Source organism: Rhododendron vialii, chromosome 13a (assembly GCF_030253575.1).
Source record: "Rhododendron vialii isolate Sample 1 chromosome 13a, ASM3025357v1".
NCBI classification, from domain to species: domain Eukaryota; kingdom Viridiplantae; phylum Streptophyta; class Magnoliopsida; order Ericales; family Ericaceae; genus Rhododendron; species Rhododendron vialii.
In genome coordinates this window covers 12,705,145-12,728,917 of record NC_080569.1, presented here as the reverse complement: position 1 = coordinate 12,728,917, position 23,773 = coordinate 12,705,145, and the positions used below count along the sequence as shown (strand labels likewise).

Genomic DNA, 23,773 nt, shown 5'->3' with positions numbered 1-23,773 from the left:
TAAAGTACTTATTTTTCGCTTTACGAGACAGGTTATTTTCACAATACATCACCTTAAATTCAAAAACTAAAAAAATACGAAGTACTCCCTCCGTCCAAAAATAAACGTCCGCTCTATAAAACGAGAACTTCAAAATAATACAAATTTTTCAAAAAAAAATCAAACTTTTTTCAACAATTTACTAGGATATCCATAAATTCTTTTAATTTATGATTTTTTTTTTGTAGAAAACATATTAGTAATTTTAAGTTCTCGTTTTGCGGACCAAACATTTATTTTAGGACGAACATATTATTTATTTTAGTTAGTGGAACGAGCCTTACCGAGCAAAGTACTCCACATACAATTCATTTCCTCCAAAAGAATAGTAGTAGTAGTAGTACAATTTTGGGATATGAAACAAAAAAAAAGCATGATAATAATTCACTTCTCTTTCCCCACCATCCAATAGACTTGGAAATTACTAGCAAAGGAGAAACTAGGGTGGGGTTGGTGTTGTGCAGTGAGTCGTGGTGCATATTTTCGAGCCGTCAGATTGTGCATCTGACAGTTCGGATCTCATTTAAACAATAAATAATCGAGAGTCGTTTATTATAGAGATAAAATCCGAACCGTTTGATACACGATTCGACGGCTTAAAAATACATAACATGATACTACACACTACTGTACAACACCCTTCCCAATTCGAGACACATGGGTGTGCCCTCCACCTTCCTTTTTGTGTCTAATTGTCTATGTCCCCTTGGAAGGAATGGAAGAAGGGTTCCAATTTTGAAAGATCCCCCGAGACAGCATAGCAACCGCCCAATTAATCCCATGTACCACTGTCCACTATAGTGTCTACCGCCACCGCCAACCCCCCAACTCTCTCTCTCTCTCTCTCTTCTCTTTCTCTCTCCTTTCTTTTTTCCGCCAATTCACGACATAGGAGCAAAGGAACAGCGATACTTCTCGTGATTTGCAGCTCTACTACTGTTGTATTTTCAACTCCTTTCCCCCCTCCCCTCTCTCTCTCCATTCAATCCCCAAACAACATCACCTTCCTTTTCCCGTGCCCTAAACAGTCTCCCCTCCTCCTTTTTCTCTCTCTCTCACACGCTCTCGTTCCATCAAACCCTTAACAGTACGCACCTTTTGGTTGAACTGTCTTACGAGCACAGTCTCGGTGGCTGGGGTTGCTCTGGTCTTGTTTTCTGGTAACTTCTTCATTTCTGAGCATTTTTTCTCTTCTGTTTTTTTTTTGTACTGATTGTGCTGAATCGCCGAGGTTCTTGTTTGACTGGTATCGATTTTCTTCTTCTTTCTTACTGGAAATGGATTTGATCGAACCTCTTGTTCCGTATTTTGTTGTTTGTTTTTGAAGCTAATTATTCGATTCGATTTTCCGTACACGTGTCGGAAATTTGAATTTGATAAAACTTTTAGTGTTTTTTTTTTCCTCCTTTCCTTCTGTGTTCAGTGTTAGTTTTGGTTCAACTTTAGGCGTCAACCGATTTCGATGAGTTCTGATCCAAACAAAGCGCGGGTTTCTGGTGTCAATAGCTTGCTAATTTACTACTCCGTAAACAGATATTAGTAATTTTCTCTTTTATTTTACTTTTGTTTGTGAGGATTTGTGGATTAATTATGCTGGATGGGATTTATGGATTAGGTTAGTGCCAGACTGCCAGTACTCTGTATGATACCCGAATTTGGAGCTAAAGTTAGTTTTCCTTTTCTTTTCCTTTTGAGTACTTGTGAGGATAATGAGTGTAGCTGAAATAAATATATTCATAGGAAAGAGAGATTTAGATATGAAAACATGTACGAATTGATTTGGGACCATCATATAACGGGAAACAAGTCTTAGGTTGGTTTAGGTGGTTGTGAAGTAAAGATTAAAAACAAGTACGAATTGATTGGGGACCATAATATAATGGGAAACAAGTCTAAGGTTGGTTTAGGTTGTTGTGAACTTGTGAGGTAAACATTAGGTTTTTTTATTTTGGTGTTGATATTGAGGTTTTACATGTGCCATCAAGATGCTAATATGTACCTGAAATATGTTGAAGATTTTTTTTGTACATTTATATCATCTGAAGTGAAAGGTTGGTTTAAGTAAAAATTTATTTTCTCCTCTTTTTGGTGTTGGCAGTTATTGGGAAATATTTTGATAGAACCTTGTCTCAATTTTGATGGTTACTTATCTAGCTTGTTGTGTTTGTGTTAGCATTCTTTTTGATAAGTACCGTGTGAAACTTGATTGTATTGAATCTGAGCAAAGTGTGTTCACACTATATGTACTAGTAAGGTTTAATTAGTTGCAAACCTAGTCACAGGACCTCTGACAATCGAGAGAAATGAGATGAGGTTGTGTGAAATTTATATCTCTTTGTGGAAAAATTTGCGTGGCAGCACTATTTTTTTCCTATTATTGTCTTGAGAAATTATCTTTTTGTACTCTGTATTAAGTAAATTACTCTTAACATGATTACATCTGAAAACTCGGGAATTCTAGCAGATTTGAATGCTGAATGATAGATGCAGTGCGGAGATCTCCACACATCTTTCAATTTCTGGATATAGTATGGTTGCAGACAATTTTGGACGATAGGTGGCACATTTCTTGGCAAATGGGTATCTTTTTCCTGACAAATGCTTTGTGAAAAATAGACTAGCGTAGCATAGCAGCACCAGATCCATGATGTGTGGTATTTAGACGAATCCCGTAAACATGGATAAAATCGCTGGTTCTTCTGAAATTGTTGAAGCAATGGAAGAATTTTATTCAGAATCGAAGCTGGATGAACATGCGGGAAAGCGTCGTATGCTGAAGCTGAAGCCTGGACAAATATGTTCTATAGAGGATGATATTAACAAACTTTTTGAAGCAATAGACATCAGGACAGTGGGTAGGAGTAGGGGTTTGATGGAACAAGTCGGTAAAGACAGTTTATGGAAGAGTGCTATGAAAAGACCGATGAGACCTGGTTCATCTCAAGCTTCTGGAATTGGAATTTCTGAATCTGTGAGTTTGAAGCAGGCATTGAGAGGGTTATGCTTATCCCAGGCATCCGAAATGGCTGCTATGAAGAGGTTATCCAAACAAGCAGATTCTTCAAGGTCCTCAGAAGCCGGAACTATCAAAAGGTTGTATACTGCAGTGGTAGTTGAAGCCAGTGAATCCGGTCCACTTGATGCAGGTAAAGGTAACTTGGTGGAAATCTCCCTTGTTCCAGAAGGAAGCACATCAAATTTCTCTGAGAAGACATCTGAATCTGGGAAATTTCCCAAGCAGGAACTACCGAACCAACATGCTCACTCGTCTACTCTTTTGGTGGAGGAATCTACACCGAAGGAAGAAATGACCAAGATACTACCAGGGGATGAGACTGTTCCTTTGCCCACACATGGTGGGTATGAATTTTCAATGCTGAGGTTAGGGTGGAATGGTAAGCCAAAATTGACACACTCTTCATCCATCACTCACACTAAGGAGAAATTGCCAGTGGTAGATGAGATTATTCCCACCTCAGGTGAATTTCCAGTCAAATCATTAGAGCGAGACAAGGAGCAGAAAGGGAAGTTGGATTTTGCATCTTCTCTTTCCAGCGATAATAGTGCTAGCAACAATGGTATCAAATCTACTAACAGCAGTCGACATGTAATGCGGCCAGTTTTCAGGAACAAGAACTTTCTCAAGAAGAATGCTAAGCAGGATTCTACTTCTATTCCATGTGATAGTGGAGTAGATCATGGTTTGAGTCCTAGCACGAGCAAAATGGTTTGTGAGGGGCCCAAATGTACTCCAGGCTATGGAAATATAGAAAAGGAGAAGTCATCTCCCACATCAAGCTCTGCAAATGCTGGATCTGAAGTTAGTTCAATTGCCATGGACTTGGGTCCCGATAAACCAGCTTTAAGTTCAAGTTTTGGTAATAGTACTAGATATATGGTTTCAAAAGCTGATGAAAAATCCAGATCAAGAGAAAAGGGGGAGTTCTCTCAGAGTTCAAAGAGTAGCATTGGTGAGTACAGCAGTAGTACAAGCAATAGTGAAGAGAGCACACTAAGTGGGTCCAGCCGCAGTGGTTATAGACCGCACATGTCAAAAGACTTGAGGTGGGAAGCCATTCGCCATGTGCAGAAGCAGCACGGAAGCATTGGTTTGAGACACTTCAAGCTGCTCAAGAAACTTGGGAGTGGGGACATTGGGACTGTTTACCTTTCTGAGTTAACTAGCACAAACTGCTTGTTTGCTTTGAAAATTATGGACAATGAGTTTTTGGGTAACAGGAAGAAATTGCATCGGGCTCAAACTGAAAGGGAGATACTGCAAATACTGGATCATCCGTTTCTGCCCACTCTATTTGCTCATTTTACGACAGATAGATTCACGTGCTTGGTTATGGAACATTGTCCAGGTGGAGATCTGCATGTGCTTCGGCAGAAGCAACCTAACAAGAGTTTCTCTGAACAAGCAGCCAGGTATTTGGAAATTGAGACTCATCACTCTTAATTTCTGCTTTTCTTCCCAAGTTCAGAAATGATTGTGTTAAATGGGTTGAGCTGTATACTTTAATACATGCCTTCAACACGTCAAAGGTTTTCTTTATGGGTGTCTCGTAATCTTACTTTTTCTCTACCAAATAATAGGAAAAGTGCAATCAGAGGATCTTGAATAAAATTCCATACCCATCAGGACCCATTTTTTGTTCTTTGTTTTCTGTTTTTCTTCGTCAAAAAATAGCTTAGCACTTCGGGAAAGATTTTGGGCTTGCCTATTTGAATTTCAAAGCACGAGACTCTGACAAATAGATACGTCTTCAAACTGATTAATGTGCTTTCTTGCAATTAGAATGTGCGGATATGTGCCCAAAATAGCGCATACACACGGTTGGATAGTTTTATGCACAATGTTGAACCCTATTGCTTTTGAGAAAACTGGTGATTTAACATGGTAGGCAAACTTGTAGTCTTGGGAGTTCTTGGATTCAAATTTGCCTGTTTTCTGTTGGTCCCTGTTGTTTGATTGATAAGCGCTGTTTGTTTGTTTCTCTCCACTTTTAAGATTGGGACTCATTTCCCAATAACTTAAAATCTTATGGCAATTGATCATCTAAGCAACCTAAATGATTCGGGGTTCTTGATTTGGGTGGGATCTTGCATTGAACTTGTCTATTTCCATGCTCCATGTTTATGGTCATACCTTTCGTGAGTCGTTATGGTCTCTTTTCCCGGTTCATATAAGAGAACAGTTTTAATAGGCTTAACATGTGTACCATTATTACTGAACAATTGCTGTTCACAAAAAAAAAAAATACTGAGCACTGTTGGATGATATTTTTGCCTTTAAAAATTTTATTCTGAGAATGGGTTTCTTCAGCTTTATTCCTTTTAAAATCTTGCAAAACTTGGCAAATCTCTGAGGTTCAAGGAAAAAGGTTTTGGTCATGCACACTCTGAAGTGGATAGCCAAGTGGTGGACCTGTTGGTTACAGGATAGAGGGGATGGGGAAATCTCCTGAAACCAACTGGCAGGGAGGTTGAAGATACAGGGGGGGATCAATCAGAGTATGGTGAATTCCACCATAAACTGCTCATATGACCAAGTATTAACCGTCTTGTTGGTGGTTAGAATTTTGGTTATTGGTACTGTGGTATCTGATTGGCTCCTATTATTGTAATTTCCAGAAACCTGAGTCAATTTTCTGTAATTGTCTTAAAACTGTGCAATAACAATTTAATAAGCCTAATTATCTTCTTACACTTTATTTGTAATATTTATGCATGAGGGGGATGTCTTTGTATGACATGCACAATATTATGTATTCTATGGCATTAGTGGCAGATCAATCCTACATGGAACTCTGCACTCTGCCGTGAGTCCATGACCATGTGCTTTTCTCTTGTCCGGCATGTGTACCTAAGCATCACCAGGATCATGTAAAATAATTTCATTTTGTTTTACTGATTTCGTGAGAAGGGGTTAATGCACATCTTTCCTCCATAAATCGTCTCATCCCTAGTTTTGCATTGTTTTCTCCAATTTTATGCAGGTTTTACGTTGCTGAAGTCCTCCTGGCATTAGAGTATCTACACATGCTCGGAGTCGTTTACCGAGATTTGAAACCAGAAAACATCTTGGTCCGAGAAGACGGTCACATCATGCTTTCAGATTTCGACTTGTCACTACGATGTGCTGTTGTCAATCCTACTCTCCTCAAGTCGTCACCTGTCATTGAGTCGCCTAAAGGGGAATCATCAAATCCATGCACAGACTCGAGCTGCATACACCCTTTCTGCCTCCAACCCTCATGGCAAGTCCCTTGCTTCACACCTAGGCTTTTATCCACTGCAGCAAAAACCCGAAAGCTGAAGCCCGACTTAGCCGCCCAAGTGACCCCACTTCCGCAGCTCGTAGTGGAGCCCACAACTGCCCGGTCTAATTCCTTTGTAGGGACCCACGAGTACTTGGCCCCGGAGATCATCAAAGGAGAAGGTCATGGGAGTGCGGTTGATTGGTGGACGTTGGGAATCTTCATGTACGAACTAGTTTATGGCAGGACACCGTTCAAGGGTCCCACAAATGAGGATACATTGTCGAATGTGGTATCGCGTAGTCTCAAGTTCCCTTCTATCCCTGGTGTAGGTTCACATACTAGGGGCTTGATCAGAGGGTTGTTGGTGAAGGATCCTGCGAATAGGTTGGGTTCTGTGAAAGGGGCAGCTGAGATCAAGCAGCATCCGTTTTTCGAGGGGATTAATTGGGCTTTGATACGGTGTGCAATCCCACCAGAGATGCCCAAGATCTGTGATGTTGGGAATTTTGCTGCGGAAACACCATTGCAGAATAAGGAAAGCGCTAGGTGTCCAGAAGAATGTAAGAGTATAGGAGAGAATTTGGAGTTTGAGATGTTTTAGCTTGAATAACTTTGGTGCTCTGGTTTTCAGTTTGAAAATGAGGGTTTCTCATCCTTGGTTGTTTCTCAAATACAGCAATATAGCATATAGTGTACATTGTTAACTTGAAGGAGTTGTGGCAAGTTAAAGGGTATGACATAATGATAGTGAATTGTTGTCCTGAGCCTTTACAATGGGACTAGTTAGTCCACAGGGGCATTGTTCTTATGAGAAGCTATGATTTCCCTGTGATTACAGCTTAGTTATCAATGGGATTATTCATGCAGGATTTTGCCAAAGTATTGGTTTCGTTTCATTTTCGTCCCTAATGTAAAAATTGGAGACATTCGGTCCCCAAGGTTTAATTTTGTACCAATTAAGTTTCCAAGTCTAGCACTGTGAGCCCTATCCGCTAAAATGTGGGGCATTCTCGTCATTTCACCCATCCCCAATTTCTATCAAAGAAAAATCAAAAAAACAAAGGAAAAGAAAAGAGGGAACAACAGCCATGGCAGCCGCCGCCACGGTGGCCGGCTGCCCCGCCATCCTCCTCGTCCTCTCCTTTTCTCCCTCTCCTCTCCTTTCTTTTACCCCTATACTTATTCCCTCCTCCCCCTCTCTGCACCCAATTTGATCTCACTTTCGTCCACGGGGCCAACACATGAGTAGCAATATTAGATAATGTGGTGAACCCTGAGCAATTTACCAGAATAATGCTCTATACCCAGAATTCGTGTTAAAAACTATCACAAAATAAAATTTATTCGTGTTAAAAACTATCACATCCGTCCCATTTTACGGACCAATATTTTCATTTTGGACTGTCTCTTAATAATTATTTATTTTGAAAAGTTAGTTGGTAAAAGTTGGTACACTTCCATTTTGTCCCGGGTAGATTCTAAAAAAATCTAATAAAAAGAGTAATGCCGACGTCTCCATTATGAATTATTATGGAAACTCGCTTTTTTAAAGTGTAATAATGATAATTTTCCCATAAAGAAGTTTAATACGGGTCGGAGGGTGGGTCTAGCATGGACTTAGTCCAGTCCCGTCCAGTTTCGATCTTTTGTGAGCTCTTTTCAAACTTACAACAATAATCGAAATTATTTATTTTTTAGAACTTGTCCAAAACATCGACTCAGTCCAGTCCCGTCCACTTTCGGTTTTTTGTGGGCTTATTACCTTTCTAGTTTGTAGATTCTACTATTATTTGTCTAGGTAGATATTCAGAATATCTACTAGAGTGCTACTCCATTCTTCTCAGAACAAGCCCACTGAAAAACCGAACCACTCAACTTACCACCCCAATTCATTCATTTAAAAGCCCAGATTCCTGAACGACCAATTCCAAACTCACAGCAACTGAACTGAAATAATGAGAGCGCTCCACTGTAGATTGCCATCCACCCCGTATTTGCCATTCTGCCACCACTCTCTTCTCTCTCTAAAATTCCCATTTCTCACTCTTCCTATTTCTCCGAATCAACACCCATCCCTGCAAAATTCACACACTCCTCTTGGCCACAGCCTAAGACCAAGAACCATAATCCCAGCTCCAATGGCTTCAACTCCTTCAACCACGGAGGCAGTAACAGAGAAAGAGACAAAACCCTTCTCAGTGCTCTTTGTGTGCCTCGGCAACATCTGCAGAAGCCCAGCTGCTGAGGGTGTCTTCACAGATTTAGTCAAGAAAAGGGGCCTTGACTCCAATTTCACGATTGATTCTGCTGGTACCATTGATTACCATGAGGTACATCTATCCTAATTGGGGTTTGTTTATTTCATACCCGCCATTAGGCTTTTCTCGGTTTTAATTAGGGTTATATTCATGATTGATTCTGCTGGTAGGATGAATTAGACTAAGGTACATAACTACATATATTCTAATTAGGGTTCATTTGTTTGCATACCCGTCATTAGGGTTTTCTAGGGTGTAATTAGGGTTTAGTCACGATTAATTCTGCTGGTAGGATGAATCAGAATGAGGTACATAACTACACATATCCTAATTAGGGTTGCCCTGTTAATTTTCATTTGGGAAAGGATGACAATTTTTGACATTGGGTTGCTTCTGATTGCTGTTGTTTAAAAGGGTAATGAAGCAGATCCAAGAATGAGGGCTGCCGCAAAAAGGCGTGAAATCCAGATAACTTCGTTGTCAAGGCCAATTCGGCCCACGGATTTCAGGGATTTCGATCTTATTCTTGCTATGGACAAGCAAAACAAAGGTAGAAGGATGTCAATAATATACAATGTTTTCATGGGTCTTCTATAACAATTTGGATATTTTTGTTTTTTCTTGGTCTTGAATTCGATTGAATAAACTCTTAGGCCAATATCTTATGCATTATCCATATCTTTCATATACAGTGCCCCCACCTTGTCCCGGAATAACGCAGTCCAGCTGACTTTCACTATAAAAATACATATTATTAACCATCAGAATGTCTAACAAACCCATAAATTGAATAACAATATGAAATCATAAAATGGTGCAACATTTATCAAGGTGTAACGTTTTTCACCATGTGATGCATAACATTTTTCCAAGGGCGTACCGTTTTCAAAATCACTTATTTTATGGTGTTCCCCATCATAACATTCACCATGAAATGTGTAACATTTTATGATTGATTGTAGTGTTGCACCAAAAGGTCGGGTCCCTTAGAATTTTCCATTGGGTGTTTGTTCATGTTTTTGGCTGTTGGTTTTCTGTGTAGAGGATATACTTGGAGCTCTGGAGAGATGGAATTTTAAGGAGAACTTACCTGCTGATGCATATAAAAAGGTTGGTTATTTCTGTATAATTTCATTTGCGGGTCCTAGACTCTTATACATACACATGTCAATCATGCAGGTTCGGTTAATGTGCTCGTATTGTAAAAAGCACGATGAAAGTGAAGTTCCAGATCCTTACTATGGTGGTCCACAAGGTTTTGAGAAGGTATTGCATGTCACTATTGTAAATGTTATATGGTCTACAGTTTTAGTTTATTTCCATATATCGAGATTCGAGCCTTTTCCGCAATCCCATCAGCTGGATGCGAAATATTGTCAATAGGAAGTGTTATGAACTCCGTATTATACATACGATGTATAAAATTGCCGTACTCCCTTGAATGTCATGCCCGTCTAAGTGCAAACACATCCAGGTGGTTATCTCAACTTTTTCTTCTTTTTTGTGTCTGTAAAGGTTCCATGTCTAAAGATATTCGACACTTTATAATAGTATCAAATTTCTTGAGTCTTGAAAAACTTTAGCATAACAATAGGAGAAGAAATAAGACCTTACCTTTGCTCCTCGATCCACTGCCCCTACTGCTGGATCTGCTACCAGCCCACCGCTAGCATAACTACTCAATCAGTTTCTCAAATTCATAGGTTTCAAAAAAGGAAAAAGAAAAAGAAAATAAACAAAAGTTGTTTGGAGTACGTTGAGGAATCGTTCCTCTCTAGTATTGCATGGGTTAGAGTAACGCGAATCAGCCTCAGCCTCCCCACTCTAACGTGTAGTTACCTACTAACTCTCCTAGGGCCTTCTTGATGATGTTTATTTTGTCTCTTCATTGGATTTGTTTCTCACGTATCCTTGCAGATATAGCCAATCTTCGATCAGATATTACTGAAACTAAATCATTTTCTTAGGCACCAAAAGTCTTAACTTCTTATCTATCCTCATCTCCTCGGTAAATTATACTCCGCACCGTCTCAAGGTTCTCTATTGTCACCTTGCAATTTTGCGATTTTGACATTTTAAACCCTAATGTTTATCTCTGTTGACTTTAATTTGTTACTTTCGGCTTTCTATGTTTCATCCATTCAATGTTTCAATATAGGGCACACAAGAAGCTAGAACTAGACTACTAATTATGCACAAAGATTATATGTTGTTTGCAGTACTCATCCAGCGGAATCTCATCTCATGGCAGGTTCTCGATTTACTTGAAGATGCATGTGAATCACTACTGGACAGCATTTTAGCAGAAAACAGTCGCATTTCTGTTTCTTAGCTCCTCAGAGGAAGCAGATTGATGGGATTCAGTAGTCATGTTGATGGACTAATATTCATGATTCTGCTAGTAATGGATTTATATCTGCTACTTCTCATAAAAGTTCAAAGTAGAAGTTGGCCAACTAAACCTGTTGCAGCCATGCTGGTTGCAAACTGATTATTGTAAATTTTTGCCGGAAAGTCAGGATTATATCATCTGCATGTACTCGCGATTTGGTGAAGACAATAGAAAACGGTGATCTGACATTGCACAATAATAAAGATCAATGACATGAGCATCCGTACAGCTGGCCAATTACTACAAATTTAAGATTAACCGACAAGCTTACATGACAGGAATCATACGAGGCATCCTTCTTGCGTTAAACTGTTATAATCGTAATCAATGAACTTGGGTTGTGATCAAGTTGGCGGAAAGTATCAAGTGCATGGTAATCAACAAACCGTTACATTAGAGCTGCCTGTGAGATGCTTGCTGATCAGTTTGGGCTTCAAGGAAGTGGAGGTGGAGTCCGATAGCCAGCATGCAATCCATCTAAGTGTGTCGGAATTAGTACCACCATGGGATGTCAGAGCGTTGGTGATGGACATTTAGGCACTTTGCAAAGGAAGGAGGTCTTCTTTCCAAGTGGGTTCGGAGGGCCGCAAACAGAGTGGCACATGAAGTTGCTTTTTTAGCTTTAAGAAATTCTCTTCCATGTAATTGGATTGTTAATCCTCCCACTTTTCTTGTACCGGTTTTGGAAAAGGATGTTAATGAAAGCCCTTAAAACGTGTTTTGCGGATATAAAAAAAAAAAAACCAAACTGTTATGATCGTAGTTTGAAGTTTTCCCGATAACGTATTTCGCATTGCAAACTTGAAATTCTTCCAATGCATATATGAAAAAACAAAGAAAAAGTAAGATGGAAACAAGACAAGTGATTAGAGCGTTTTGCAAAGAAAGAAGCATTTTTGTTTATTTATTGCTCCTACTAGTCAATATTAGTTCACGATACTCTCATACAAATCCTTTCTACTAAAGGGGAACAGAATTTGCTTTCAAATCTCACAGCCCATGACGCCCTTCAATCTCCACCGTCGGTTCCTTCCCGGAAACTGGGCCCACCTTCTCACAAACCCCACCCTTTCCCTCCACCTCGGATCCCACCCCATTAAAACCACACCGTCCGATCCTCGCCAAACCCACCGCATCCGTCTGATTAACACGCTCGAACGGCACCGCCAGCCCGTGAATCACGATCTTCAAATTACTCACCAAATCAGGCCTCGCAACCTTGACGTAATTGATCCTCATCGGCGCCAACGGCCCTCCTCCGCCCGCCGTCGTCACCACCAGGCTCTCCCCCCACTCCATCGTCGGCAACACCGTCCCCGCCGCCAAACTCTCCAGATCCGCCGCCGCCAGCCTCATGTCCGGCACCGCGTGCATCCTCAGGTTCTCGACGAACGACTGCCCGCCGTCGTCGTCGGCGAAGATCCCGACGTCGTTGACTGCGAACAACGTCATCGACCTCAGCTCCAGGAGCTCCGAGTGCTTCATTTTGAGAGCGAGGGCGAGAATACTGAATCCGCTGATTCGGAGCCGGAGCATGGCGTCGTCGAGCATTGACGCCATGAGGTGGAACTCCGCTACGGGCGGCGCCGGAGGGAAGGAGAGCGACGTGGTTCGCTCGATGACGCAGGAGAGCGGAGAGAGGTGGGAGACGAAGCCTTGGATGCCGTGGACAACGACGTTTCTGTCGGCGTAGAGGTCGGGCCGGGTGATTTCGACGCCGTTGACGAATAGCTTGGGGTTTTTTGGGTGGTTTTTGTGGTCGGAGGAGATGGTGAGGCAGAGGGGGGAGGGGGCTAGGGTTTGGATTTTGGTGGCGAAGGGCAGGGTGAGGAGGAAGGGGAGGGAGTAGAGGCCGGGGAGGGTGTGTTCTTGGAGAAGGAGAGGGAGGGAGCAGGAAGGGCAGGTGAGGAGGGAGGAGTCGGTGGGGGCGAAGATGGTGGCGGGGCCGTGCCACGAGGGGGTGGCGGTGGTGGTGGAGAGGGAGTGTGCGGCGGAGGCGAGTTCACGGAAGCCGAGTTGGGCGAGGATGGGGGCGAAGAGATCAGAGGACGAGTGCGGTGGTGGAGGAGGAAGATGTGGGATTGGAGTGGTGGCGGTGGCGGTGGAGATGAAGATGAAGATGATGATGGAGGTCAGGAGGAAGGAGAGTTGGAGAGGAGGAGCAGACATGGTTCTTCTGTGTGGTGTTTTCTGTTGTAGAGAGAGAAAGTGGGGAGGGGAGAGAGAGAGAGAGACGAGTTGAGGCGTTGATATGATATGGTTTGGGGGGAGACTGGGCGTGGCGTTGGTTACATAAATAACTGAAAGTTCGTTATACTCCTGTATCAATTTTCATTTTTGTATTTGCGTTCGCGCCCTTGAACCCGTTTTTTTTTTTTGCTTTACTTATTAGCATATACGGTAATGAGGAGAGGAGCGTTGGTTCTGTTGCAGAGAATAATTTTCCCACCACGTATTGGTATGTGTTAGGTACTCCAGTAAGTGCCAACGGGCTTGTAGTCTAATGACACTTTCTCGCCTCTTCCACATGGAATATGAGGGTTCGATTATCGCCAGGACGCGAGTACTTAATGTGGTAGTTGATACCTTTTGGGCTTGCCCCACCTGTATGATGTTTAGCGGTATCCCTTTTCCATTCCTCTTAGGAATAAGCTAGACATCTATTCAATGACGAAAAAAAAGGTACTCCACCAAGTAGCATCGCACATGAAATTGAGAGTCAAATTGTATATTCAATGGGCACACTGCTCAACGATTGAATGGACACAAGGCTAGTTAATAGTGAGACGAAGGTTTGTCATTCTTTTCTCCTACCCCACTCCCTCTCCTGTGTATGGCTTTTTCTCAATTTCAAAAAATCAAAAATTTAGAAAATTAAGAATGAAGGTTTGGAGGGTTTTAGAAGGTCACTACATTTTCGTTGAGTATATATTGATTGATGATTCCCATGTGCACAATGACATCGTTGCACAGTGACTTTAGTGTACGAGGTCAAACACGAATGTGTTCGGAAATGTTCGATGTCACAAAGTAATGGGATCCACGCGCTTTTTTAAATACTACTTCTGCATCCTATTACTCATTGACAGATCATGAGATCCTTGGCTTGCCAGAACAATTGGAAGAGATCACCAATAGGCATTACACGTTCATATATATATGAGCAGACTTCTTCACACAAGTTCAGGAGAGAATGAGAAACCTCTCAGGCCCAAAAGTCATGTTTGGCTCCAACATACAAGCAGACTTCTTCACTTTCTTAGCCCAACACACACAATAACTCGGAAGAAGAAAAACTTACAGCTTTTATTATTAGGCTATAGCAGAACACACACACAGGAGAGAACTGTCAATACAACCATTGGGCTGTGGATTTAGTAATCCTCTTGTTTCGATCTTAAAATTGTGAAAGGAAAAGAAAAAGAATGAAAAATAGGATTCAAGCTTGTCCACATTTTATGATCTTTCCCCCTCAAATCAGAACACATCCTATATTCTTGGAAATGAAGACAGCTGATGCCATAAGCATATGCAGCAATTTAGGCTCTCATCAGCAGACTATTTGCCATGTACATGTTTGATCTTTCACGCTGCCAGGATATGGACTAATTAAAATCAAAATGCCCACTAGACCTATGAAAATCCAAATATCAAATCATGCACCAACAGAACCTAAACTGGTAATCGAAAAATCAAACGAGTTGGTTGTGGACAACATCTGTCGCTAGCTAGTTACATGTCTGCAACTAAGCTATTATCAAGGGGAAAAAAATGTGAAAGAACCCAAGGGAACAAAAGTAGTCCAACTTGGACAGATGCATATATTTTAAAATTTGAGCTACCAGATGGGCCATCATTCAGCACCATCACTTCTTCATTCCAATCCCATGAGACATATTATAGATTCCCCGAGCCTGTACAGAATGCAAAAAAAAAATTGAATAGGTCATTGATGAATCAAAATTTTCTATAGAAAAAAAGTAACTGCAAAAAAATTAAGAAAAATTGAGCAAAATAAACTCACAATGAGATACAAAGAAGTAGTTGCCAGAGCTGCTGGAATGGCAATGGTGGTGATCTTATCATACGGCCCTTTGTGGATGCTTTGGAATAACTTTTGCTTCTCAAAGAGAAGCTCTCTTGACCTAAAGGGTGTTTCCGACATCCTGCATCATTAGGTTGCAAAAAGATTAGTCATAAAGTGTGTGTTGGTTTCAGCTTGCACGTCACATTTGTGAGTATACGACAGCTTAGGGCACATTCTCTACTAACTAACTAAAATAGAGAATGTCAGTGCTCTTTCGGTTGTCGAATAGAAATCTCTAATCTTCTGAAGTATGTGCAAGTAATCCTTTTAGATGTCACCAGGCAAAACCATGATGCAATATTCAATATTCCACGTGGTATTAACAGTGTAAAAGGCAGGGTAGGAAGTGCATTACAGTACTCTAATGAAAGAATGAAACCGAAGAAAGACAGGTCTACTTCCATATTAATGAAAAATGACTCATCTTATTAGCCTTCTAAAGAGCAGAATGGAGAAAAAAAATACCCACAACAGAGCTCGAATTGAAAACCCAGCCATAGAGGTTTGGAGGTGAAACAGGGACCAGCTCAGATGTCCCTTTGGGGACAGAGAGTAGTAAACGTATGGAGGGACAACATTTCACAAAATGCTAAATCAGATACAACTCATGCAGTCGTGACGATGGTTCCAATATTGAGAGAAAGATGCATACCTTCAAAGGATAAATGAACTCTTATAGAGCCACTTAATGCATGATGCACTTTTCATCTCGCTAACCCGAGACTGTTATAATTGTAAGCATAGACAAGGCCTACCTTGAACCTCGAATGGAGGATGAGAACTCACATAAAAATCGATCGAGCAAGAACACGGACAAATAGAACGGTTCTTTGTTAAAATAAGTAGTACTCTATCTCAAACAAAACAGTTTGAAGATGGAACTTCACGTCACTAATATGATGCTTCTCCCACGTCGTTTTCGACATTGAAATGGACATCTGATACATAAGAAGAGACCAAACGAAAACCTTAAACCACGATCCTCTAGTTTGGCCAGAAAGGTTCTTGGAAAACACCAGTATCATCAGCCATACCACAATCCCACTTACACACAACTAGCGCTACTCCGCTACGAGTTCTTAATGTGGCCCTATAGAGGGAAAAAAAAAAGTACTAATTTTCATGAGGAAAATGAAATTCTTGCTTACATAACTATCTGTAGACATGATAAATGAATTTCTGTAGTTGATCAACCTAAATTGTTTTCAGAATCTTTTTCAGGTGGTGCAAATCAAATTTCGCTCGCTAGCTAGTCCCATTTACATGATGGGCTTGCAATAACTCAAACAAAACAAAATAATGTTTAGTCCACTAAGCCATTCATGTCCAATGCTCTCCATTAACATGCGAAACTAGGTCAATTAGATCAGTCAAAAATTGCCAAGCTTATGAGTCAATCATCTGAATTATGACTTGAATCACGCATGCGATCGAGTTCTCGCCAAACCTCATTTATACTGAAAAGCTCATTAGGTTTTCAATTGCCGAATTTGATATCGAGATCAGTACAAAAATTAAAATCTTAATGAAACGAGAATTGAGCTCACGACGGGATTACGGAGTGTTTGGGAGCCTACTTTTTAGCTTTCTATTTTCAGCTTTTTAGCTTTTTGGATTATGATCAGAATGCGTTTTGAAATATGAAAGAGTGTTTGAGAGATATGTGCAGAGTAGCAGTGTTTGGTAGATGAATGATGAAAATGAATTATGGAATAATTTTTTACCAAATTGCCCTTAGCCTTTTATTGTGATAAAAGCTGTAAAAATGGAGAAGTGGGTATTTTGGTAATTCAACAGAAAATGAAAAAATGCAAAACCGTGAAAAGGAGCTCCGGAGCTCATTCTCAGTTTTTGCTTCTTTTGTAAATCAGAGAATGGGTTTTGTAAAATGAGTTTTCAGGATAGAGTTGTCAAACACCCAAAATGCAATAATGAGAATGAGAAAATGTAAAAATGCACCTCCCAAACACCCCCACGTGAGCTAATGGGTCCACCCTCTAATATGGTCCCTTCTAAGTTTTTTAAGTATACTTATTTTTATTTTACGAGACAAGTCATTTTCTTACAAATATATCACTTTTAATTTAGGGGCTTAAATGAATCCGAAATTTGTAGTGTTTGTGTTATTTGTTTGAGATAAACTTATTCACGGAGAAGCTGTGAATAAGTATTCACGGAGCTATGCAATTTTAACCATCCGTTTTGACAATCAATGATTGAGATATGTTTTGAAACTATTTCCGGTAATAAATATCCTTTACTAGTAATAGTTTGTTTTTAATCTGGATCGTCCAAAATATTTTTGGATGTGTGAGATTGAGCCTCCTTAAACTTAGTTTACAAACTTCGTACGGAGCATCCGTTTGTTTACTCCTATTTGAAGTACTGAAAGAAAAAATTTATAGTGTATTTATAGAAAACAGTAAAGTGCATAAATCAATTCTTTTCAAGTTACTCCTATGTATATCTAAGGTAATTTGAGTTTGCCACAATGATTTATTAATTAGCTGCTTCATTTCCAAATATATAAAAGTACAAAATTACAAGGAGTTTGACCAAATGGGTGTGAAAACCAAATAAGTGTTTGTCTTCTGTAAGGTCGTATATATGTTTGAATCTCACGAAGGCCAAATATTTCAAATTTTGAGATTATTGTAGGGTTTCACTGGTTGTTAATTCTAAAATCTCAAAAATTAGTTGAGATGCGCGTAAATTAACCCAGACATCTGGTCATAGAAAAAGAAGAAGACAGGGTATAACTTGACTACTTGTAGTAAAATACTCTTCTATGTTGAAACAATTGTCATCCTTCGACAGATCGATCTGGCTTTTTTTTTTTTTCGGTCAAGCGGAAAATTCAATAAAACTTAAAGAGAGTACCACATAAGAGTACAACCAGAGTTTTAAAAACTAGAGCACAAGAACTCGCAACCTAGTCAAGCACTTGCCTGATATTCAGGCTATCTCTAATTACAAATTCCCTTATCGCGATGGGCATGTCCATAACAAACACGAGCTCTTCTGTGCGTTCCGCACCCATCCTGGCAAGGTGGTCGGCGCATTGATTGGCCGAACGATAGATATGCCCAATCGTAGTGTTAGTCTGAGTCAGAAGGCCATGGATTTCATTGATCAGCACACTCTGGGGGTGGTTGCCTGGGTTTCCTTCCATGGTGAGGTTCACCGCTACGAGAGAGTCAGATTCAATCTTCACATTTTCCAGCTTCCTTTCTAGTATGACTTCCAGCCCCTTGTATATACTCCATAGCTCTGCCTCCAAGCTTGAATGAAAGCTTCGCTTGCCATAGTATCCCATGATCCAATCTCCCATATGATTTCTAAATAATCCTCCAAACCCTCCTGTTCCATTCGATTCATACCAGCATCCATCCGTATTCAGTTTGACATTTCCTGCAGATGGGTTAGACCAAGAATTAAGACAAGTTCTTGTCAAGCCATTAGTGAGAGGGGACTTAAAAGCATCCACAATTTCTTGGGCATAAGCAATAATAGTCTTGGCACTGGTAAGCGGTGGGATGTCAATGTTATCAAAGCTTTTTTTGTTTCGATCTTTCCAAAGCTGCCATAACGAGGTAATAAACAAGATGTGCCAAGGAATATTGTTACCATGCCCTGCAAGTCTTTGGCTTCTCATATTAAGAGAGATCCAATCTTGTATTGGTATATCCGTGTCCCCTCTCAATAGATGGCCAAAAGGGATGTGTCTCCAAAGCTCCTTAGCTTTGTTACATTCCCTAAACAAATGATTGATGCTCTCAAAAAAAGTACTGCATCTTGGACATAGGTCCGAAGTTGCAATACCTCTTTTGGCCCGGAGAAGATTGGTTGGAAGGCTATTGTGAAAGATAATCCATAAAAACGTTTTGAATTTTTCTGGTATTTTAAGTTTCCAAAACCATTTCCAACCTTTCAAGTCCAGAACATCCTTGTTAACAATATCATAAGCAGCAGCAACAGTAAAATTACCATTTCCAGATCCTACCCAGGTAGTATGATCAGAAGTTTGGGTGTAGACAGGAATGTTTATAGCATTTATACATTCAAGGGTATCAACATCTACATATGGAGCTATTTCCTCCAGAACCCAAGTACCATTCACTATTAATGTTTCTACCTTTTGATTGGAGTTAACATGCACACCAGGGTGTGCTAGTGCCAAGGGTTTGTCCCCACACCACCAGTCGTGCCATATGTTCACAGATTTACCATCACCAATTACCCACTTCATCCCTTGTTCCAGTACCTTTTTTGTGTCCACAATGCTCTTCCAAATATATGAGGCAGGCCGGTTTCTTGGCCAAGATGATACGGAATGGTTAGACAAATATTTGTCTCTAAGAATGGCAGCCCACAATCCTCCTTCTTCTTGACTGGAAATTTTCCAGCCAAGCTTAGTAAGGATAGCCATATTGTGATTTCTGGCTTTTTTTTATCCCCAATCCACCACATTCTTTACTTTTACACACCTTATCCCATTTGACAAGATGAATTTTCCTTTTGTCAGGAGAATCGCCCCAAAGGAAATTTCTGTTCAACCTGTCCAGTCTTTCACAAATAGAAGCAGGCAGGTGCATGGTTTGCATAGAGTAAGTAGGGATGGTTTGTGAAACAGATTGCACAAGAGTGAGTCTACCTGATAGCATAAGAGTATTTGAAACCCATCCAGTAAGTCTGTTTTGGACTTTCTCAATAATGTGATTGAAATCTTGTTTACTAACCCTCTTATGGAACAAAGGGACTCCAAGGTATTTTCCCAAGTTATTAGTGAGTTTGATACCACAAAAATTACTGATTCTCCTTGCCTTGTTTCTAGCAACATTTGGAGAGATAAATATTTTGGATTTATCCAAGTTCACAGTTTGTCTAGACAAGGTACAGAACTCATTCAGAACCTCCATCATAGCTCTTACAGTGGTGATCCTATCTAGCCCAAATAGAATCAAATCATCCGCAAAGAAGAGATGAGTTAAGGGTGTGGAATTTTTGGATACTTTGATCCCTTTCCAGGACCCTTCCTCCCTCTTACTGTTGATAAGAATAGATAGTCTTTCCATGCATAGAACAAATAAGTAGGGAGATAAAGGATCACCTTGTCGAAGCCCACGACCAGGTGCAAACTCAGGAAGGGGCTCCCCGTTCCAGAGAATAGAGGTTTTGACACTAGTAACACAGTTCATAATAATGGAGATCCAAGATGCATTAAAGTTAAAGAAATTTAATGTATCAAATAAGAATTTCCAAGACACTTTGTCATAGGCTTTTTCCAAGTCAATTTTAAAAATCATCTCACCTTTCTTCCCTTTTTTTCCCTTAAGGGTGTGGAGAACCTCCTGGGTAATAATGATGTTGTCATTAGTGGTTCTACCAGGTATAAAGCTACTTTGGAAAGGGCTAATTATCTTGGTAAGCATAGGTCTTAATCTAGCCACAATAATTTTGGTAATGATTTTGTATCCCACATTGCAAAGACTAATGGGTCTAAAAAGCTTTATTGAATTAGGGTTATCAGTCTTAGGAATCAAAGCTATGAAGGTTTTGTTCATGTCCTCAGGAATGGACCTAGAGTTAAAGCAGTTATGCACAAATCTACAGACCTCAGGCCCAACTATATGCCAGAATTTGTGATAGAACAAAGCCTGAATGCCATCAGGGCCTGGGGCTTTGTAGGCTTGAATGCTTTTAACACTACTCCAGATTTCCGTATCAGTGATTGGCATGCAAAGTCTATCATTGTCCTCCCTATCTAAGGTAGGATGAGGATGGTAAGTAGTATTACTCCCTTGATTATTATTAGGAGCAGTAAAGAGATCAATGAAATAATTTTGAACATGGTCCTTAATAGCCTCAGGGTTCTCCATCCAATTATTATTCATATCTTTGAGCATGCTTATCTTGGACCTTCTTCTTTTTATAATGGTGGATAAATGAAAATATCTCGTGTTTTTCTCCCCCAGAGTAATCCATTTACTTCTAGATTTTTGAAACCACAAAGCCTCCTCTTGGAGAAGAATGTCGTTGAATTCTTTTATAAGGTCTTTTTCCAAAAACTGAAGATTATGAGCAAAATTAGTTTCTTGCGCTTTATGGATACCGTTGATCCGACCTTGGATCCAGCGTTTTTTCCTGAAAATGTTTCCAAACACATTTTTATTCCAATCTTTGGCTGCTTTAGTAAAATTTTTAATGTGATCAGAAAGGTTTGTTCCATTCCAATTTATATCCACCATATTTTCGAAGGAAGGGTCCAAGATCCAGGCGGCCTCAAATCGAAAAGGTCTCGTGACGAAATTGTTAGAGTTGTTACCAAGCACACGGATTAATAAAGGGGCATGGTCAGAGTAAGTGCGGGGTAGAATTTGGACCATACCTTCCGGGAAGAGGGATCTCCATTCTTCATTGCTTAGAGCTCTGTCCAGCCTTTTCTGCACATTCGCCAACCCTAATCTTCCATTCGTCCAGGTGTACTTTGCCCCCCTGTATCCTAGATCTATCAGTTGGCATTTATTGATATTATCCATGAATTTTCTTCTCTGACTAGCACTAGTATCAGGGGCATTGCTTTTCGATTCAGATGCCTCAGCAGTATCATTGAAATCTCCTGCAATGAGCCATGGTTTTTGGTTGGTATCAGCTAAGCTACCCAGTTCCTCCCACACGATTTCTCTGATTCTAGGATTTGGGCTGCCGTAGACCGCAGAGAATATCCAATCTTCAAAGTTATCCTTGCGAACCGTGGTGTGGATGGCTTGTGGTGTCGTTAGCGTGGTATTTAGGGAGACCTTAGAGGGATCCCAGAGGATCCAAATGCCTCCTTTCCTTCCGTTCGGATCAACATGTGTAGAAGCTGTGAGACCAAGGTTTTTGAAGAACATACCCATGGACTTCAGTTCGACTTTTGTTTCCAAGAGGGCCACCACTTCTGGTTTGTGTTGCTGGATCAAATCTCGAAAATTTCTTTTGAAATTGCCATTCCCCGCTCCGCGACAGTTCCAGATGAGAATATTGAAACAAGCCATGAAAAGGTGATCTTCAAGTTCGGTAGAGTCAGGTACTCCTAAGAGTTTGCGGATCTTGCACTTGGCCGATTCCTGGTGGATCATCGGTTTGAATGTCGCCATTTGGCTGAACATTCCTTCCGGATGTATCTTGCCTAGCTTGATCTTGAACTGCAGATCCTCGAGCCACCAAGCTGCGTTTACTAGGTGAGCAACTTCGTTCTCTAGTTCGATCCACATGTTCACCTTGTGGTAGCTCACCGCCGCCCTCTGAATTCCTGGCAAACTCATGGAAGGTTAGAATATCTGGTGGTTTCTTTTGTTGTGTGTTCTTTTTCGGAATAGGGTGTTGGTCTGTGTTCTCCGTGTGAGGCAGCTGAATGTTTGAGGATGTATTAGGGTTAGGGATATCAAGGACGATTTCCATCCCCCCAATTGGGCTATAGGTGGGCTTGGTGGGCTGATCTTTCTTTTGTGGGCTTCCTCCCACATCTTTCATAACAGTATCCTGAGTATTGGTGGTCTGCTTCCTCAATAGAGGATTAAACTCATACCTAAAACCTGGTTGATATTCTGATTTTTTCTGAGCATTGCCATTTGATGTTTGTTTGTGTGAGGCTTCCCTTTTTCCTTGCTGGACTGAGGCTTGGTCTTTGTGATTCTCCTTGGGCTTGTATTGTAGGCCCGAACTTGTTGATGCTTTATTTTTATTCATGCTCACACTTTGGGCCGGTCCTTTGCCATTTTGGGCTTGCACTCGTTTTGGGCCTTGTGGACCATTACTAGTGGGTCCATTCTTTTTTGTTTTCCTCCTGTTCACGACCATCCACTCGCCGTACCCGGTCTCCTCAATTTTCTCTGGCACCGGGTTACCGTTGAAGCTTACAGCTTTTGCAGCAAATGGTTCAGAAGATGCAACGGTTGGATCCTCGCCGGTGGTCTGGTTGATCGGACCGATTCTGGAGCTGCACGATTCTTTCCGATGGCCAACCCTGCCACATTCAAAGCAAATTAAATGAATATGCTCATACTCAATTAAATAATCTTCATTTCTAATGGCAACAGAAACTTCAAGGGGTTGGCTCAAATCCAACTCAACACAAACGCGAGCATAACTAGCTCGAATTCCTTCGATCGATCTGGCTTTTACCACTACTTCAACAGCATTTTTTAGGTCTTGCATGTTTTGGAGTTGATTACATAAACGGAGATAAACCATACGTCACCAATATTTACTGGGGTTGTATCCGCCTTCTAATCAGTCCGGACCGTTCAGTCTAGTTTTGATCATTTGTTACAATGATCGGAATCATTTATTTTTTAGAGCTCGTCGAGAATATTGACTACACCAAAAATCACGTTGATCGGATATCGTTTGATATGATTTCGACGAAATGCATTAAGTTTGTATGGAGAAAAGTGTGCAACACTAGATTGTAACCCATTTGACTCAGTTATTTGAAGATCAATGCATTTCGATATCACATCAAACGATATCTGTTCAACGTGATTTTTTTGACGTGGTCAATGTTCTCGACGAACTCTAAAAAATAAACGGTTCCAATCATTATTGTGAATTCAAGAAGAACTCACAAATGATCCAGAACTAAACCGGATTGATTGAAACCCGATACTGGACGGGATCCTCTCCCACATTTAGCCGTCTTTTGGGACTGATGTGCAAGTGACTACGTACAACTTCTGTAGCACTGGAA

General features: G+C 40.6%; 5 protein-coding genes across 7 annotated transcripts; 2 read left to right on the top strand and 3 right to left on the bottom strand.

The window, feature by feature from the left end:
* Nucleotides 1-793: 793 nt before the first annotated feature.
* Nucleotides 794-7,066, top strand: LOC131312318 (serine/threonine-protein kinase D6PKL1-like). Of its 2 annotated transcripts, none has more exons than XM_058339991.1 (3): nucleotides 794-1,199; nucleotides 2,504-4,470; nucleotides 6,042-7,066. In XM_058339991.1, the coding sequence occupies exons 2-3, from the start codon at nucleotides 2,717-2,719 to the stop codon at nucleotides 6,904-6,906; spliced, it is 2,619 nt and encodes an 872-aa protein (XP_058195974.1). In that variant the 5' UTR covers nucleotides 794-1,199; nucleotides 2,504-2,716; the 3' UTR covers nucleotides 6,907-7,066. The 2 variants fall into 2 exon arrangements, with proteins under 2 accessions (XP_058195974.1, XP_058195976.1); XM_058339993.1 differs by having other exon boundaries at nucleotides 841-1,199; nucleotides 2,501-4,470.
* Nucleotides 7,067-8,109: 1,043 nt separating this feature from the next.
* LOC131312319 (uncharacterized) lies at nucleotides 8,110-11,158 on the top strand. 2 transcript variants are annotated; one of them, XM_058339995.1, is made up of 5 exons: nucleotides 8,110-8,635; nucleotides 8,978-9,113; nucleotides 9,606-9,673; nucleotides 9,743-9,829; nucleotides 10,815-11,158. In XM_058339995.1, exons 1-5 carry the CDS (start codon nucleotides 8,261-8,263, stop codon nucleotides 10,893-10,895), a joined length of 747 nt encoding a protein of 248 aa, XP_058195978.1. In that variant the 5' UTR covers nucleotides 8,110-8,260; the 3' UTR covers nucleotides 10,896-11,158. The 2 variants fall into 2 exon arrangements, with proteins under 2 accessions (XP_058195978.1, XP_058195977.1); XM_058339994.1 differs by having other exon boundaries at nucleotides 8,170-8,635; nucleotides 9,606-9,829.
* A 787-nt stretch (nucleotides 11,159-11,945) lies between these two features.
* On the bottom strand, nucleotides 11,946-13,124 carry LOC131313886 (fasciclin-like arabinogalactan protein 21). The gene has a single exon (XM_058342381.1). The coding sequence runs from the start codon at nucleotides 13,122-13,124 to the stop codon at nucleotides 11,946-11,948; it is 1,179 nt and encodes a 392-aa protein (XP_058198364.1).
* A 1,180-nt stretch (nucleotides 13,125-14,304) lies between these two features.
* LOC131313760 (uncharacterized) lies at nucleotides 14,305-15,593 on the bottom strand. Its single transcript, XM_058342257.1, has 3 exons — nucleotides 15,512-15,593; nucleotides 14,980-15,121; nucleotides 14,305-14,869 (listed from the first exon to the last, which is right to left on the bottom strand). The coding sequence occupies exons 1-3, from the start codon at nucleotides 15,538-15,540 to the stop codon at nucleotides 14,822-14,824; spliced, it is 219 nt and encodes a 72-aa protein (XP_058198240.1). The 5' UTR covers nucleotides 15,541-15,593; the 3' UTR covers nucleotides 14,305-14,821.
* A 2,355-nt stretch (nucleotides 15,594-17,948) lies between these two features.
* Nucleotides 17,949-22,362, bottom strand: LOC131313415 (uncharacterized). The gene is made up of 2 exons (XM_058341706.1): nucleotides 21,431-22,362; nucleotides 17,949-18,453 (listed from the first exon to the last, which is right to left on the bottom strand). Exons 1-2 carry the CDS (start codon nucleotides 22,347-22,349, stop codon nucleotides 17,975-17,977), a joined length of 1,398 nt encoding a protein of 465 aa, XP_058197689.1. The 5' UTR covers nucleotides 22,350-22,362; the 3' UTR covers nucleotides 17,949-17,974.
* Between the last annotated feature and the right edge of the window lie 1,411 nt (nucleotides 22,363-23,773).

Coding starts and splice junctions, on each gene's coding strand:
- LOC131313886 (XM_058342381.1), bottom strand. CDS start 13,124: ATGTCTGCTCCTCCTCTCCAACTCTCCTTCCTCCTGACCTCCATCATC.
- LOC131313415 (XM_058341706.1), bottom strand. CDS start 22,349: ATGAGTTTGCCAGGAATTCAGAGGGCGGCGGTGAGCTACCACAAGGTG. Junction 18,454..21,430: donor GAGATCCCTCTTCCCGGAAG/GTATGGTCCAAA, acceptor ACCCATCTGCAG/GAAATGTCAAACTGAATACG.
- LOC131312319 (XM_058339994.1), top strand. CDS start 8,261: ATGAGAGCGCTCCACTGTAGATTGCCATCCACCCCGTATTTGCCATTC. Junction 8,636..8,977: donor GTACCATTGATTACCATGAG/GTACATCTATCC, acceptor GTTGTTTAAAAG/GGTAATGAAGCAGATCCAAG. Junction 9,114..9,605: donor TATGGACAAGCAAAACAAAG/GTAGAAGGATGT, acceptor TTTTCTGTGTAG/AGGATATACTTGGAGCTCTG.
- LOC131313760 (XM_058342257.1), bottom strand. CDS start 15,540: ATGGCTGGGTTTTCAATTCGAGCTCTGTT. Junction 15,122..15,511: donor TTTTCAATTCGAGCTCTGTT/GTGGGTATTTTT, acceptor CTAATGATGCAG/GATGTCGGAAACACCCTTTA. Junction 14,870..14,979: donor CTACTTCTTTGTATCTCATT/GTGAGTTTATTT, acceptor CATTCTGTACAG/GCTCGGGGAATCTATAATAT.
- LOC131312318 (XM_058339991.1), top strand. CDS start 2,717: ATGGATAAAATCGCTGGTTCTTCTGAAATTGTTGAAGCAATGGAAGAA. Junction 4,471..6,041: donor TTCTCTGAACAAGCAGCCAG/GTATTTGGAAAT, acceptor AATTTTATGCAG/GTTTTACGTTGCTGAAGTCC.